General features: G+C 46.4%; 1 protein-coding gene across 1 annotated transcript in view; it reads right to left on the bottom strand.

The window, feature by feature from the left end:
- Positions 1–13,975, bottom strand: part of IL31RA (interleukin 31 receptor A) — an 883,863-nt gene that overhangs the window by 506,254 nt on the left and 363,634 nt on the right. The window contains exon 3 of the mRNA XM_086960638.1: positions 5,500–5,799. Coding sequence (XP_086816764.1) covers positions 5,500–5,799 — 300 coding nt within the window. The remainder of the gene's footprint in view (positions 1–5,499; positions 5,800–13,975) is intronic.

Genomic DNA, 13,975 nt, shown 5'->3' with positions numbered 1-13,975 from the left:
CCAACCAGAAGATGGATGATCTCAAATATTGGACTTGCTGTTCCTCTACCTGAAAGTAAGAGAAGCACTGACAGCACACACCACTAGTGACAACACAATCAAAGAATCCTCAACCCTGGAGGGTAGGCTACTAAGGGAACCATTGGCTAAGAAAGCCATCTCCCTAATACATTGAAAAATAATGTCTAATTCGCTGGAGGGAATGTCCACACTAAGGACTGCTTGGGAAAAAGATGTGGACACACTTGAGGATGGGGAGTGGGAGGAGGTGCTCCAGGCCCAGAGGGTGATAGCGATAAGGCCAGAGTTACATCTGGCGCAGCTGCAATTGCTGCACAGGGCATACAACAACGGGGTTTTCATCTATAACATGGGTAGGGCAGGCTCCAGTGTGGGCAGCAGGGGATGCGTCACACTTAGAGTTCCTACACACCATGTGGGCTTATGAGAGAATCCAGCCCTACGCCGTTCCAGTTGGACAGGGCTTCTACAGAGCAACAGGGACAAAAGTAGAGAATACCGTCAATATGCTGATACTCCGTATGTGAGGTGATGATGATCCTCTGCAGCACACCAAACTGCTGCTAATGGTGGTACTGGCAGTGGCTAAGAGGAACACAGCCAGAAGTTAGGGGGGTGGGAGTGCCAAGCACAGACATTCAAGCCTGGGCGGAGGACTGGGCAAAGGACATGGACTGGTGCATGATGGCAGAGAAACCGGTACATACAGGAAGGGGATGCTCAAAAAAATGGAAGGTGTGGAACCCATGGAGGAGGAACAGGGGCATTGATAAGTCTTCTTGACCAGGGCTAGAAGGGAGCATGCAGATGGGCCTACTGGATGGGGGTGTGTCTAAAAAAGTGTCGGACCTCTTCGCTCAGTCAGGAAGCTAAAGAAAAATACAAATTAGGAAGTAGAGTAGGTAGTCTCCTGATTGCATTGCCAGCTCTTACACTGAATTAAAGCCCTGGACTTGCCACAGCACATGGCAGCGGAGAAGCCCCTCTCTGGAGGTAAAGTTAAAATACTTGCTATTCGTGCCTTGCTTTTAGATAAGTTGTATGGGGGCTTTCCAAGAGTTATTGTTTCGTAATTTAGATTGCGCTTCCAACCAAAATTTGCTCCTGCTAAGAGGTCCTAGGTGCATAAGATTACCTCAAGATATGCCTAAAGGTTATTCCTTTATTAGTGAGTAGCAGTACCACAGACACTCAAGCATGCACTGTGTACCTCAGACACCTACGAATGCACCGCATGCCACAGACACCTATTTATGCACCGTGTACTGCAGACACTCGTCCATGCACTGCGTACCACAGACACTTAAGCATGCACCATGTACCACAGACACTCATGCACGCACCGTGTACCACAGACACCTGTGCTCGCACCGCGCACCAGAGACATTATGCATGCACTGCGTGCCAGAGACACTTATGCATGCACAGTGTCTCACCGGCACCCATGCTTTCGGCTTCTGCTATTGTTTGATACTTATGCACCTTCCTCGGCAGGCACAAGGCATCTGTCCTCAGGAGGAAGGAGAGCGCACTCTGGAAGCATTTTCCTTTTCTATTCAAAGTGAGATTTTCTTGTCAACCAGAGGTAAACATCCGAAGCCACAGAGAAGAGATGTATGAAGGCTTGTCGAAGAGTTCACATTTCTGCCCCAACCTCTGGGGCTGATCTGTTCTATGTCTGTGTGGGCCCACATGGGCCCTTAAACCCTTGGCTGTTGCCAGCCAGGACTCTTCTGCAGGAGGGTGAGAGGGTGAACCATGCCCCTGGCACTTTTGGCTAGTGCCAGCCAGGACTCTTCTGCAGGAGGGTGAGAGGGTGAACCATGCCCCCTGGCTGTTCTATGTCTGCTGTGCGGTCTGAGCCCACGTGGGCCCCTATCAGCCTTGGCTGGTGCCAGCCAGGGCTCTCATCCAGGAGGGTGAGACAGGCCCATGCCCCCTGGCTGTTCTATGTCTGCTGTGCGGCTGGTAGTCAGTTTCCAAACACAGCGTGTGCTAAAGTACGCGCTGCATTTGGAAACTGTCTCTACTTTTTTATTAGCAAAGCGCGGGGCAGAATGTAGCCTTTTGTTTAAGGATTGCTGTTAATCGGAGCCCGTGAAGGGGCTCTGATTAACAGCGATACCTAAACAAAAGGTCACAGCAGCTGGGGAAATGAGCAGAACAGAAGGCAGGAGGGCAGAAAGGCACAAAAAAAGAGTGAGACATAGGCCAGAAAGGCACAAAAAACAAGGGAAAACGAGTGGAACAGAGGGCAGAAAAGCACAGAAAATGAGGGAAAAACAAGTGGAACAGAAGGCAAAAGGGGCACAAAAACGAGGGGAAAACGAGTGGCATAGAGGGTAGACGGGCACAAAAAACGAATGGCACAGAGGCAAAATACAGAATACAGAAATATAGGGGCAGCTTAGAACAGAAGGCAGAACGGGCAGAGAGACACGGGGCAGCTAGGGGTACAGAAGGAAAGACTGGGCAGAGAGAGCACGGGGACATTTCTCCACCCAATGAACTGTGCTCCAGTTAAGAATATTTATTAAAATCTTATGATGGTACCACCGTTGAAGTTTGGTGCTTTTCTAAACTTGAACTGTACTTGCCAGTGTAACCAATTCATGTCATGGCGTGCTTATCCAATTTGCAAAGTGCTCTTAAAACCCTTATTGTGGCGCTGTATGTGTGAAAATGCACCATCTTTTCACTTTTTAAAGTAAACTTTTTGAGTGCCATTTGGCGCCGCAGACACACGCGTTTTGGTTCCTGGCGCACATAGCCATGGTTGCAGCGCACAGAGACCCTCCACTGCCGCACACAGAGGAAAAAAATTAGAGGGAACATTGATCGGCGGTCGAGTTTAATACAATCAGTTATTACGTCCTGCGTAAACTTTGTCTCCTCCTTTGCCCAAATTGAACGCCATAAGGACAGGGGACGGAGGGCAATTAGGTCATTAACATAATACAAATCTAGTTCCTTATGTATTAACTCCATTGAAGCCGTAGCTGGGGCACTGATTAATCTTTTTAAAAACACATTCTCCTTCCTCTGAACAGATTTGGCACTCTGTGCATCGTACCCCCAAACTCCGGCCCCATATATAGCTGAAGAGATGCATCTGGCGTTAAAAAGGGTTAGCATTTCAAAAATTCTGCGATCCCCTAATTTAGCAGCAAATCTAAAAATACAATTTGTATTCCTGGCCATTTTAAAAAGAACACTTTTTTGTTCATTTATCCATTTCCCGTCTCCTGAGAAGGTGATGCCTTAATAACAGAAACTGTTAACTGATTCTAATCTCCCCCCTTCTAAAAAAAAAGGGTTTATATTTTCTTGGTTTCTTACCACACACCATGGTAACCGCCTTCCCTTTATTCATTTTTAATTTCCTATTTTCAATAAATACGTGGAATTGATTAATTAAATGTCGCAGTCCATTGTGGGTCCTAGAAAGGAGGACCGCGTCGTCCGCGTATAAAAGGACTGGGATAGGGTTACCGTTTATAGTTGGTGCATCTGCATTAATCTTTCTTAAAGTTGTATCAACATGATTAATAAAAAGAGAGAATAGTAGGGGGGTGAGTACGCATCCTTGACGGATGCCTCTCTTAACTTCAAAAAAAGGGGTGCACTCACCATCTGTTCCAAACCTTACTTTGCTTGATAAGTTATTATACAAACGGGCAAGCAGATGGATAATTTCAGTAGGTGCACCCATTGCCAGTAATGTGGGCCAGAGTAGTGCATGTTCCACCAGATCAAACGCGGAACTCATGTCGGCAAAACACAACAAGAATATCAAAAGACCAGACTCTAAATCAAATCTGTGTCTGGATTTGGACAATAAAGGTGGGAGAATAAGTCCCACAAGTTATTCAACAACACGGTTCTGCAGCTGGATTCAACTGCAGAGATCACCAAGACTTCTAGTTAGTGGAACTTGAGCCTGCAGCTCCAGCCTTCTGCCTGCCTCCGAACACCAGAGGATCCTGTGAGTAGGAGGAGAGCCCCTGGGGGTGGGGAGGCTAAGTGGATCCCAGTGAGCAAAGTGTGAGCCGCCCGGCCGGGCTGGGACCATTGCAAGAGTGCGGGTGGGCTGCCCGCTCTTGCAGAAGTTAGTGCCAATACCCTTGTGAGAGCAGAGATCAGCGCCTCCGCATGTCAGGAGGGGCCACCATGAATCTAGGGTCATCACCCCTGTGAACTCTGAAACCAGTAACCCATGTGTATCAGGAGGGGTCAACCGTCAATCTAGGGCTGTCGCCCGAGGGCACTCTTTAACCAGTGACCCCCTTGTGCCAGGAAGGGGGCAGCCACCAAGCTAGGGCCATCACCCATGTGCAAGCCATAGTTGGGGACCCCCGTGTGAGCAGAAGTGAAAAACACCATGAAGATAAGGCCATCACCTGAGTGCGAGCCACATTCGGAGACACCCTCACTGTGCCAGGAGGGGGCCACTGTGAAGTCAGGGACATCGTCCTGGATCATAGTGCCAAGGATTTTAAAAAATATACTGATTTCTGCAGAAGGTGAGAGAGGACGTCTGACACCGACTTGGGTCTTTTGAAGACTAAGGAGGCCGATACATCATCAAGCAAGTATTCGACTGTAGAATAAGCTTATTGCGGTTCTTGTATTTTGAGTCTTGCGCCTCTGTTTGCCATACACCCATCTCCCCTCAAAGATCCTTGAACTGCTCAACCCGCGCTTCCGCTGACAGTCAACTGCTGAAAAGGGTAGATCTTGGCCCAGTTGCTCAGGGCCCGTACTTAGTGAAGCCTCGGGACAGCAGGAGCAGACGGCTACAACCGCCATGTTTCGGCCCAGTAACCCCTGCTTGCCCAGTGGCCCTCTGGAAGGCTTTGTGATAATGTATGTGTGTGCGATTCATGGCTTCAATGTGCTCCATACCTTATCCGTGAATAGAAGCTTGTACGGCTATTGCACCATTTCACTACAAGACGTGCACAGCGGCTCCATGTGTTGTTCCTGTTCCTGTGTTACCATGTTGTACCTTTTGTGTATTAAAACACTGCTCCTATATTGTGCCTTCTGTGTGGGGGTAGGGTGAGTGTGTAAGAGAAAGGAGGAAGCCTGCTCTGTCATGTTTTACCTGTTCTGCATGTCTGTGAAGCTTCCACTGCTGCTGCACATGGTGCACCAGTTAAATGTGTGTGAGAGAACCTAACTATGCAGGTGCCCCTGCTTTACTTATTCTGTGTGTCTTGGTAAAGCTCGAGAAAATTATTCACCCACACAAATAACAAATCTTTTGGCTTTGTCAGTGATTGGTAGTTACGGTACAGACAACTTCTGTTTAAGAAAAAACATTTTGTAGCAGAACGAAATAAAACGATTGCATCTTTTTCGGGTTTTCACAATGGCAAATAACTGAAACCTCTGACGGGGTTTCCACACGTGTAGATGAGTTTTATATACATGAAATTATTGAAATTAAAGGCAAGTTCATTAGCTAATACTTACAGCCCGACGTCACTTCTGTTTGTTGCAGAAGTTGTGGTGAAAGGCTTGCATAACGCACAAGGCAGCTCAGGTATCCCGACGCAGCGGTGACATTGTGGAGAGTAACGTTAGAGACAGACTCGCTGACTGCAGTGTAGTCTGTGGGTGGAATGGACGAGTTGTTCAGTCTCCAGAAGACGCGGCTGCTGTTGGAGTAAGACAACTGGCTTTTGTCCAAAACGCACGAAAGGGTTATTGTGGAGCCTCTCTCAACAACCGGAGATGGGGGCTTTATTTGAGCGTGTCCAACAAAAGGTCTGCCTAGGAGAGGGGAAAGAAACATAAGAATGAGTCTGCTAACAGCAGCCATTTTATTTAAAAAATGGAATCGCAGAAAAACATACATTTTCAGATTCTTATCAGAAACTATTGCAAATAGACAGTTTTTTCTTCTGTGTATTGTGACAGTGAATGCATCGTACATACTTAGGCCTGAAACCAAACCTTATTCGTCTTACAGCCGCTGGCCACAATTTGTCAGAGGAGAGGAGCGGATTTTGTTGTGTTTACATCGGCTTGATGTCAGTCTGAATAATTGCGGATATTACTTGTGTGTAGCCCACATTGTTAGTAGTATTCAGGGGCGATACTGCATTCAAGTACTCTTTGGATTCCGCACCAAGGACTTTTACCCACCAATTTGCTTTTCCACAGGCAGTCTCTCAAAGTCAGGCTGCCAGGGTCGGATTGGGATCCCAATTTGGCCCGGGCACTGACGAAAAAAGTGTCCAACATTTGCAGGGCGTGTCCCACATTTGCGGGTGTGGCCCACATTCGCGGGCGTGCCCTTTCATGAAACACACAAGGAATGTAAGTGGGAGGATATTGTTCTTGGGAAGGACACAGGGCCAAGGTGACAATGTCCTCCAGCGCAGGAGCACCTGAAAACAGAGAGGCCCCTTTCTATTAAAAAAATTATTCCCCAGCCCTCCAACGCAGGAGCACCTGAAAACAGAGAGGCCCCTTTCTATAAAAAAATGATTCCCCAGCCCTCCAACACAGGAGCACCTGAAAAACAGGAAGGCCCAAGCTATTTGTAAATTACTCAGCCCTCCCCAGCCCTTCACTGCCTCAGGGCAATGGCATGGCAGGAGAGGGAACAAAGCAAAAACATAGCTTCTGGGCCATCCATGCGGGCGAGGGGAGGGTAACCCGAAGATGGTGCGAGTTCTCCACATCACCTGGTCCCCATAGTGAGACCCATTCTTCCTCGCCCACTGTGCCCTGAATGAGAAGGGCTGTCGGCGAGGACTAATGCAAGCTTTGTTTCTGGGCTGTGTGGGCTCCAGGGGGGCCGAGGTGAAAATGGCTCATAGGCCTGTGCAACACCAGGCCTCCTGGGAGGCCGATTCTGGCACACAATCACCCCTCCCCAGTCCACCTAAAAGCATGATTGCTTGGCAGGGCATGGGGGTCAAGTAGAGGCCACAGCTGATCATCGCGAAGCTGCTTTCCTCTCCCTGTCAGTGCACTCTGTGGACTGGGAAAGGTGGAAAAAACAGCCCACAGAGTGCACTGAGACACCGGCCCTTCGGCCCATGCCCAAGTGCCCGCAGTGCCAATCCGCCCCTGCAGGCTACCCCACCTATTTTTAATGGATACCTGCAAAGGCTACACATCAAACAATGTGTTGTTTCTGTGTAGGAGAATAGTTTAATGGAGTCATCAACAGGCATCTAGAGCAACTTCACAATCCATTCCTTGAAACCTCCAAATGAAATATTCGCAGAGGTTCCAAAAAAACGGAATAACTAAATTCTGCATTTCAGGAATCTTTTGACTAACCTGTTCCATTTCAGCTGGTATAAGACTTTGTGAGTATGCTTTATCTGTACAAGAATGATTACCTCCTTCTCCCTCTCGCTTGGATTCCAGGCTATATTAGGCCTTCTCGACACTCCCCTGACCTAATAAAAGCCCCGCCTTACCTCCTGTTCTTATTTGTCTTCTCCTTCGTCAGGCAGGTGAATGTGCTCGTGCCAGAATTCACACTGTGGGGTTTCCTGGGCCGGCAAAGTTCTTCATGGGCAGGGCTTGGGGGCCTGAAAAATGCTTCTGGCCGGCGCTCAAATGAAACTGAGGATTCCTGTGTGTTCTCATGCTGCGCCTGCCCTCTGCTGTTTGCTTCCAGGTTACTTGGCTGAGGACTAGTGCACAGCACCCCAAGGCAATGTCGGAGAGGACTTCAGCCAAGAGTAGCAGGGCACACCCTGGAGCATCAAACAGGAGGGACAAATAAGGGGGGGCACCCTTATGGGGTTGTGCTGTGGCACCCGGGTATTGGCTTGGTCCAGCCAAATTGTGAAGAATATGGCTCCTTCCTTGAGAAGACAGAAAATATGAGGACTGATTTACAGATGGCTTTGGAGCATCATCCCCTCTTATCTCACACCAGCCTTTCCCCTTCTTGGATTGCTGAGACCTCATACCTACCAGGGAACATCCTCTAAAACAATGCTTAATAGAACTCTTTCAAACCATTGAGGAAAAACGCCATTCTCAAAATTCTAGCAGATTTATTACTCTCAAACCATTCACTGACCGGCTACCCCACAATTTCTTCAATGAGATCAAACAGTCTATACTCCAAATTTGGACCAAGATTGTAAATGCCTCTCTATTTCAAGGTACTATCCCTGTTTGCCTAAAATATGGGCAAGTCTCCGCTATCCTAAATAACCTAACGGCAGATCACACTGACCTAAACAACTTTCACCCTATCTCCAACATTCCAACTCTGGCAAAGCTCCTTGAAAAAAATGTACACGTCCATCTCTGTAAACACATTGAACAATTCCTTCTTCTTGACCAGTTCCAATCAGGCCTCCGCCCACGGCATACCACCGAATGGTTTCTTGCATGCATAGTAGGCAATGTACTAAAAATGCTGGATCAGCTCTTCAGCATTCAATACAGTTAAGCATGACTACCTACTAAATCTATTGAAACATAGGGTGGTACTTTCAGGGTCCTAAAGTGGTTCATCTCGTTTCCCCAAAACAGAATTCAAAAAGTCAAGGTTAATCAGTCCCTGTCTAAGAACGCTCTGGTCACTGCAGGGGTCCCGTAGGGTTTCTCTCGCTCACCCACTCTCGTTAACTTGTTCATGGTGCCTCTAACGGAAATTCTGAGTTTGTCCAACATCCACTAGCAAATGTATGCAGATGGCACTCAATTATACCTGAAAGTCCAAGACATCAGATCCCTCAATTTAACTTCAAAAAACCCTAAATTGGCTGACATGCAGCCACCTCAAACTAAACACTCTAAAAACTGAATTCCTCTTAATCGCCGCCCCCAGTCACCCGTCATTATTGAATGGGTAAAGCAACAACAGCCTTCAACTGCCTGCCACACGTTAATAATTCAGCGAGGTCACTGGGAATATCTCTCGACAGGAACCTTAACATGCAGAAGCACATTAGTGCTACCACTAAAGCTGCAAACCTCTAAATGAACATCTGAAGAAAATTAAAACCCTTTCTCCCCCTCAATGACTTCAAGTCTGCAGTCTAAGTCTTAGTGATTCACAGGTTGGATTATGGAAGTGCAACCCTCTGTGGTTTACCCAGCTCACAATGGCTCCTTTAAGGACCTACCTTAACTCCGGATCATTACAGGATCAAAAAGAAACAATCACATCACCCCCAATTTGAATAACTCAATTGGCTCCCCTACGAAGCAAGAATTCTGCTGAAAATTGCATGCATGACCCACAAAGCCCTATACTTGAATACCCCAAGTTACCTTGCTCAGAAGCTTGAACTTTCCAGAGGTTCCAGATCCTCTAGAAGCTCTGGCACTTTACTGCTGGAACGACAGAGATTCTTTAAAAAGAAATCCTACAATAGAGACTTCTTTGGCATTGCCTCTTGCACCTCCCTCCCCCTGAAATCAGACTGAATTATTCAACTGTATCTTTCAAGAAAAAAGTCAAACTACTATTTAAGATCAGATTTCTTCCCTAGATCTAAGGAACTCCTCTCTCCGAGCATATCAGAACTCGTCAACTACACTCATGACTTCTGCTTGCCTGTTATGCTATTGCTTTTCATCTATCTGTCTTAGCACTGAGGTGATTCTGATCAGGGGAGTTGCCATATCCTGAACTGTTCTTGACTATGACATAATTAGTTCTATATGTCTCTGCTCTTTAAACATTTGTAAAGCGCTCTGATACCCATGAGGGTCATGTTTCCGCTATATATAACTTTTCAAATTAATGAATAAAATAAATCTTTTGCATTATTGGGAGTGGAGGGAGCGAGGGAGCCTAGGTCTTTCTTCTCGATTGACCCAGGTCTACAGGTTAATGTGTCAGTCACTACCCTGATGCGGATGACAGACTGAGGGCCAAACAAGTACAGGCCATAATTGATAAGGCGGTGGCAAGAGGCGCCAGGCCTTCACAGAGCAAGAAAAATAAGTCTTTGGATGTTTCTTCAGATTCAGAGAGTGATTCTTTGCTTGAGAAACCTGGTTCCTCTAGGAGAAAGTTTATTTCCATAGAGGAATTGGGGGCCACCGTTTTGAACATTTAACAATCTGGGGTTCGATCCTTCCCATGTTGGGAAAAATGTGGATGGTTTGTTTCCTCAATTTGCTAAGACCACTCCAGTGACTCTTGCGTTTCACACCAAAATTAAGGAAGCAATTTTTGGGGTTTGTAAGGAGTCAGATCAATTTCAGATTCTGCTATTTATGCAGTAATCCTATCAATTAGAAGATGCAGAATCTATGTTGTCCCAGAGCATTAAACTGGACTTGATTTTAGCTCCTTTGCTGGGCAGATCTTCTTTGAATCCTGATGCCTGTTCACCCTTGGAGGTTGATGCCAGCTTGAAACTGTGGGTAAGCATGGGCGGAAAATCCGTTTCGCTCGCGGATTTTGCGGATTTTCGGTAAATTCGCAATCCGCGAGATTCGCGAATCTCCCGCAAAATCCGCAAATCCGCGAGCAGCGGATTTTGCTCGCACTGTTCGCGTGAGTTCGGGGCTTCCCAGTACAACTTCGCAACCCGCGAATAAGCGCTAAATTGCAGAAATACGATCTTAGCAAAACTGAAACTACTTACCAGGTTCAAAAGTTCAGGCTCATCATTAGTAGCCATTTCCTGTAGTGCTTCCTGAGGGGCCTCTCCAGAGTTCAGTTGCCTACTTGCAACTATTATGTGACCCTGCTCTGAACCTCAGAATAGTTACACATATGCCACAAAGGTCCTGAATTACAGCTAAGGGAGACAAGCAGGAGCCAGGCTGGAAGTTCAAATCCATTAATCAGCCCCTAATTCATTATTGTCAGTTGTGGCAGGGCAGGTGTTGTAACTAATTTTGCAACAATGAAAGCACTTAGCAAGTGCAAAAGATCACTAATCAGGAAGCACTAAGGAAGCAGGTGCCAGCTAAAAAAATATTCTGTGACACATTAATCAGCCCCAAATTAATTCAGGTCACTTGAGGCAGGGAAGGTGTGCTTTGCTTTGCCACAATAATGTACACTGACTGGACAACCAGAGGGTGCTGTGATGAAACAGAGGGTGGCATGGGTGGGCCAGAGGGTGGCATGAGTAGTCAGAGAGTGGCAGTGGTGACAGAGAGTGGCAGTGATGAAGAAGAGTGTCCCAAACAGGCTGGACACGTAGAAACAACAAGTTCGCAAAACTTGCGAGCCGACAGGTAAGTTCGCGTTTGCGAAATTGTACAAAACCCTCGCGAACTGGCAGAAACCCGCGCGAACACACAAAAAAAAAAATCCGCAAATTCGCGAGAATTCGCGGATTTTGCGAATTGCGAGTTCGCAAATCCGCAAAATTCACGAACGCGAGATTCGCAAAATTCGCCCATGCTTAACTGTGGGGCATATTATCAAGGGGGTTTATCTCCGCTTTTTTGGCTTTAAAAGCCAAGAAAGCGGAGATAAAATTATATCCCTATTACCTAGCTGTCGCTAACACCAGTTAGCGACAGCTAGTAGGAGATAGCGACCATCTTGGGCCCCACTTTGCATGTCAGTGATATTTATCACTAATGACATGCAAAGTGGGCATGCCAAGATGTTAGCGACTGGAAACAGTCGCTAACATCGCTATCTCCTATTACCAACTTTTGGAGATATTCGCGCTAAGCGCGAATATCTCCAAAAGCTAACACCTGCCCTGAGCAATTCTTAGCCATGTTATCCAATGGGAGGTGGATAACATGTATATATAAATAAAATCAGTAATATATCTGTAGGATCTTGGGCTCCAGTAACGTGGGAACTTTGTGGTGTATAATTACGGAGGAGCCTGATCCACTCGCGCACCTAACCTACTTAGGAGAAGCCAATGGTGCGAAAAGGACGGCGCGAGGAAGAGATTCAGGCAGGATTACTTTCTGTCATGATCGTGCTGCGAGTGATGTGAGATTTTCAAGTCCGATTTTCCAGCAGTATTCAAACATTGTTTCTACTCACCTGACTGATTCCAGCAATAAGACCAGTGCTTGTGCTTTGAAAAAACACCACCAAGGTAAAGATTTTCGAAGGACTTCCAGTTGAACTTGAAAATACCAACACAAGGCACTATGGAACTTGTAGTAATCTAATGTCAGTCACGTGATTCTACTTTGTAAAAGCGCGCCCCAGCACACCTGCATGTTATTCATTTCCTTCTGTGAGCAAGGCAAGAAGCCGAAACGTTAGAAGACGGAATATGGCGCTGCTGTACTTGAAAATAAATGCCATTTGCAGTATTGGGCCTCACCTCCTTTTGTGCTACAGTGATGTTTTTGATGGGCTGCCCCGTGCCCATTCTTTGTGAGGCCGCTCTGTAGGATCTTGGGCTCCAGTAACGTGGGAACTTTGTGGTGTATAATTACGGAGGAGCCTGATCCACTCGCGCACCTAACCTACTTAGGAGAAGCCAATGGTGCGAAAAGGACGGCGCGAGGAAGAGATTCAGGCAGGATTACTTTCTGTCATGATCGTGCTGCGAGTGATGTGAGATTTTCAAGTCCGATTTTCCAGCAGTATTCAAACATTGTTTCTACTCACCTGACTGATTCCAGCAATAAGACCAGTGCTTGTGCTTTGAAAAAACACCACCAAGGTAAAGATTTTCGGAGGACTTCCAGTTGAACTTGAAAATACCAACACAAGGCACTATGGAACTTGTAGTAATCTAATGTCAGTCACGTGATTCTACTTTGTAAAAGCGCGCCCCAGCACACCTGCATGTTATTCATTTCCTTCTGTGAGCAAGGCAAGAAGCCGAAACGTTAGAAGACGGAATATGGCGCTGCTGTACTTGAAAATAAATGCCATTTGCAGTATTGGGCCTCACCTCCTTTTGTGCTACAGTGATGTTTTTGATGGGCTGCCCCGTGCCCATTCTTTGTGAGGCCGCTCTGTAGGATCTTGGGCTCCAGTAACGTGGGAACTTTGTGGTGTATATATATATATATATATATATATATATAAAATCAGTAACACCCTTTTTAGTGGATACTATGTCTAACCGCAAATTCCTCATCTTTATAATTTCCCCTAGGTGCCAAACTGCATCCAGAAAAACTAGAAAGTAATACTCCTACACACCAATAGGTGGCGACGTGTGACTCCATGCCAACACCATTCCACTCATGAAGTGACAAATGGAGCTACATATAAACGACAACCAGTTTCTTTGAGGAACTCATTCCAGGCACTCAGACATACAACCCATTGCCAATTTTAATGAGCAAGTGTGCAGATTCCTAGTTTGGAATCTTTTAAGATGGAAGAGACCATACCACAGAACTGGGAGGTTGGAGGTAGGTGAGGAAACTATGGTTCAATACAGTATCTACCAGAAAAAGCATCACTGAACGTAAGTAACCATAAAGCAGTACCTCCAAAAGTGGAAGGTCTGTAGAATGAATCAAACTAAAAAGTCTTGCAGGACTGATCAATATGCCTACCTAGTGCTTCAAGATCATGTGCTTTGACACCCACATAGCTGCCTGACAAATATCCAGGACAGGCACTTAGCATTCCAATGTGATGGTAGCAGCTTTGGCTCTAGTAGAGTGGACCATAAGACCTTCTGGAGGCTGCTACTTAGCAAGTGATGGGCGGATCTTAATGCAGAAGACTATCCAATGAGACATGATCTTTTTCTGCACCACTTTGCCTTTCTTCACACCAGGGAATCCACAAACATCTGTTCACCCACTTGATGTTCATTGGTTTGATCAATGAAAAAATCTAAGTGGCGATTTGGGTCCAAATTATCTTGTCTCTCTTCCTCTTTTGAGGGTGGAATTAAAACAAAGAAGGTTGGAAGCATGATAGCTTCTCCCAACATGAAAAGGTGTCACCACCTTTGGTAGAAATGCAGTTCAAGTCCTTTACACAAGTTTGTGCAGAACAAAGGTGCTGTAGGGAGGCTGGACCAAAATGGCCAACAGTTCACTCATC

This window comes from Lissotriton vulgaris, chromosome 3_1, assembly GCF_964263255.1.
Source record: "Lissotriton vulgaris chromosome 3_1, aLisVul1.2, whole genome shotgun sequence".
Classification (NCBI taxonomy): domain Eukaryota; kingdom Metazoa; phylum Chordata; class Amphibia; order Caudata; family Salamandridae; genus Lissotriton; species Lissotriton vulgaris.
This window is presented reverse-complemented; position numbering and strand designations above follow the sequence as displayed.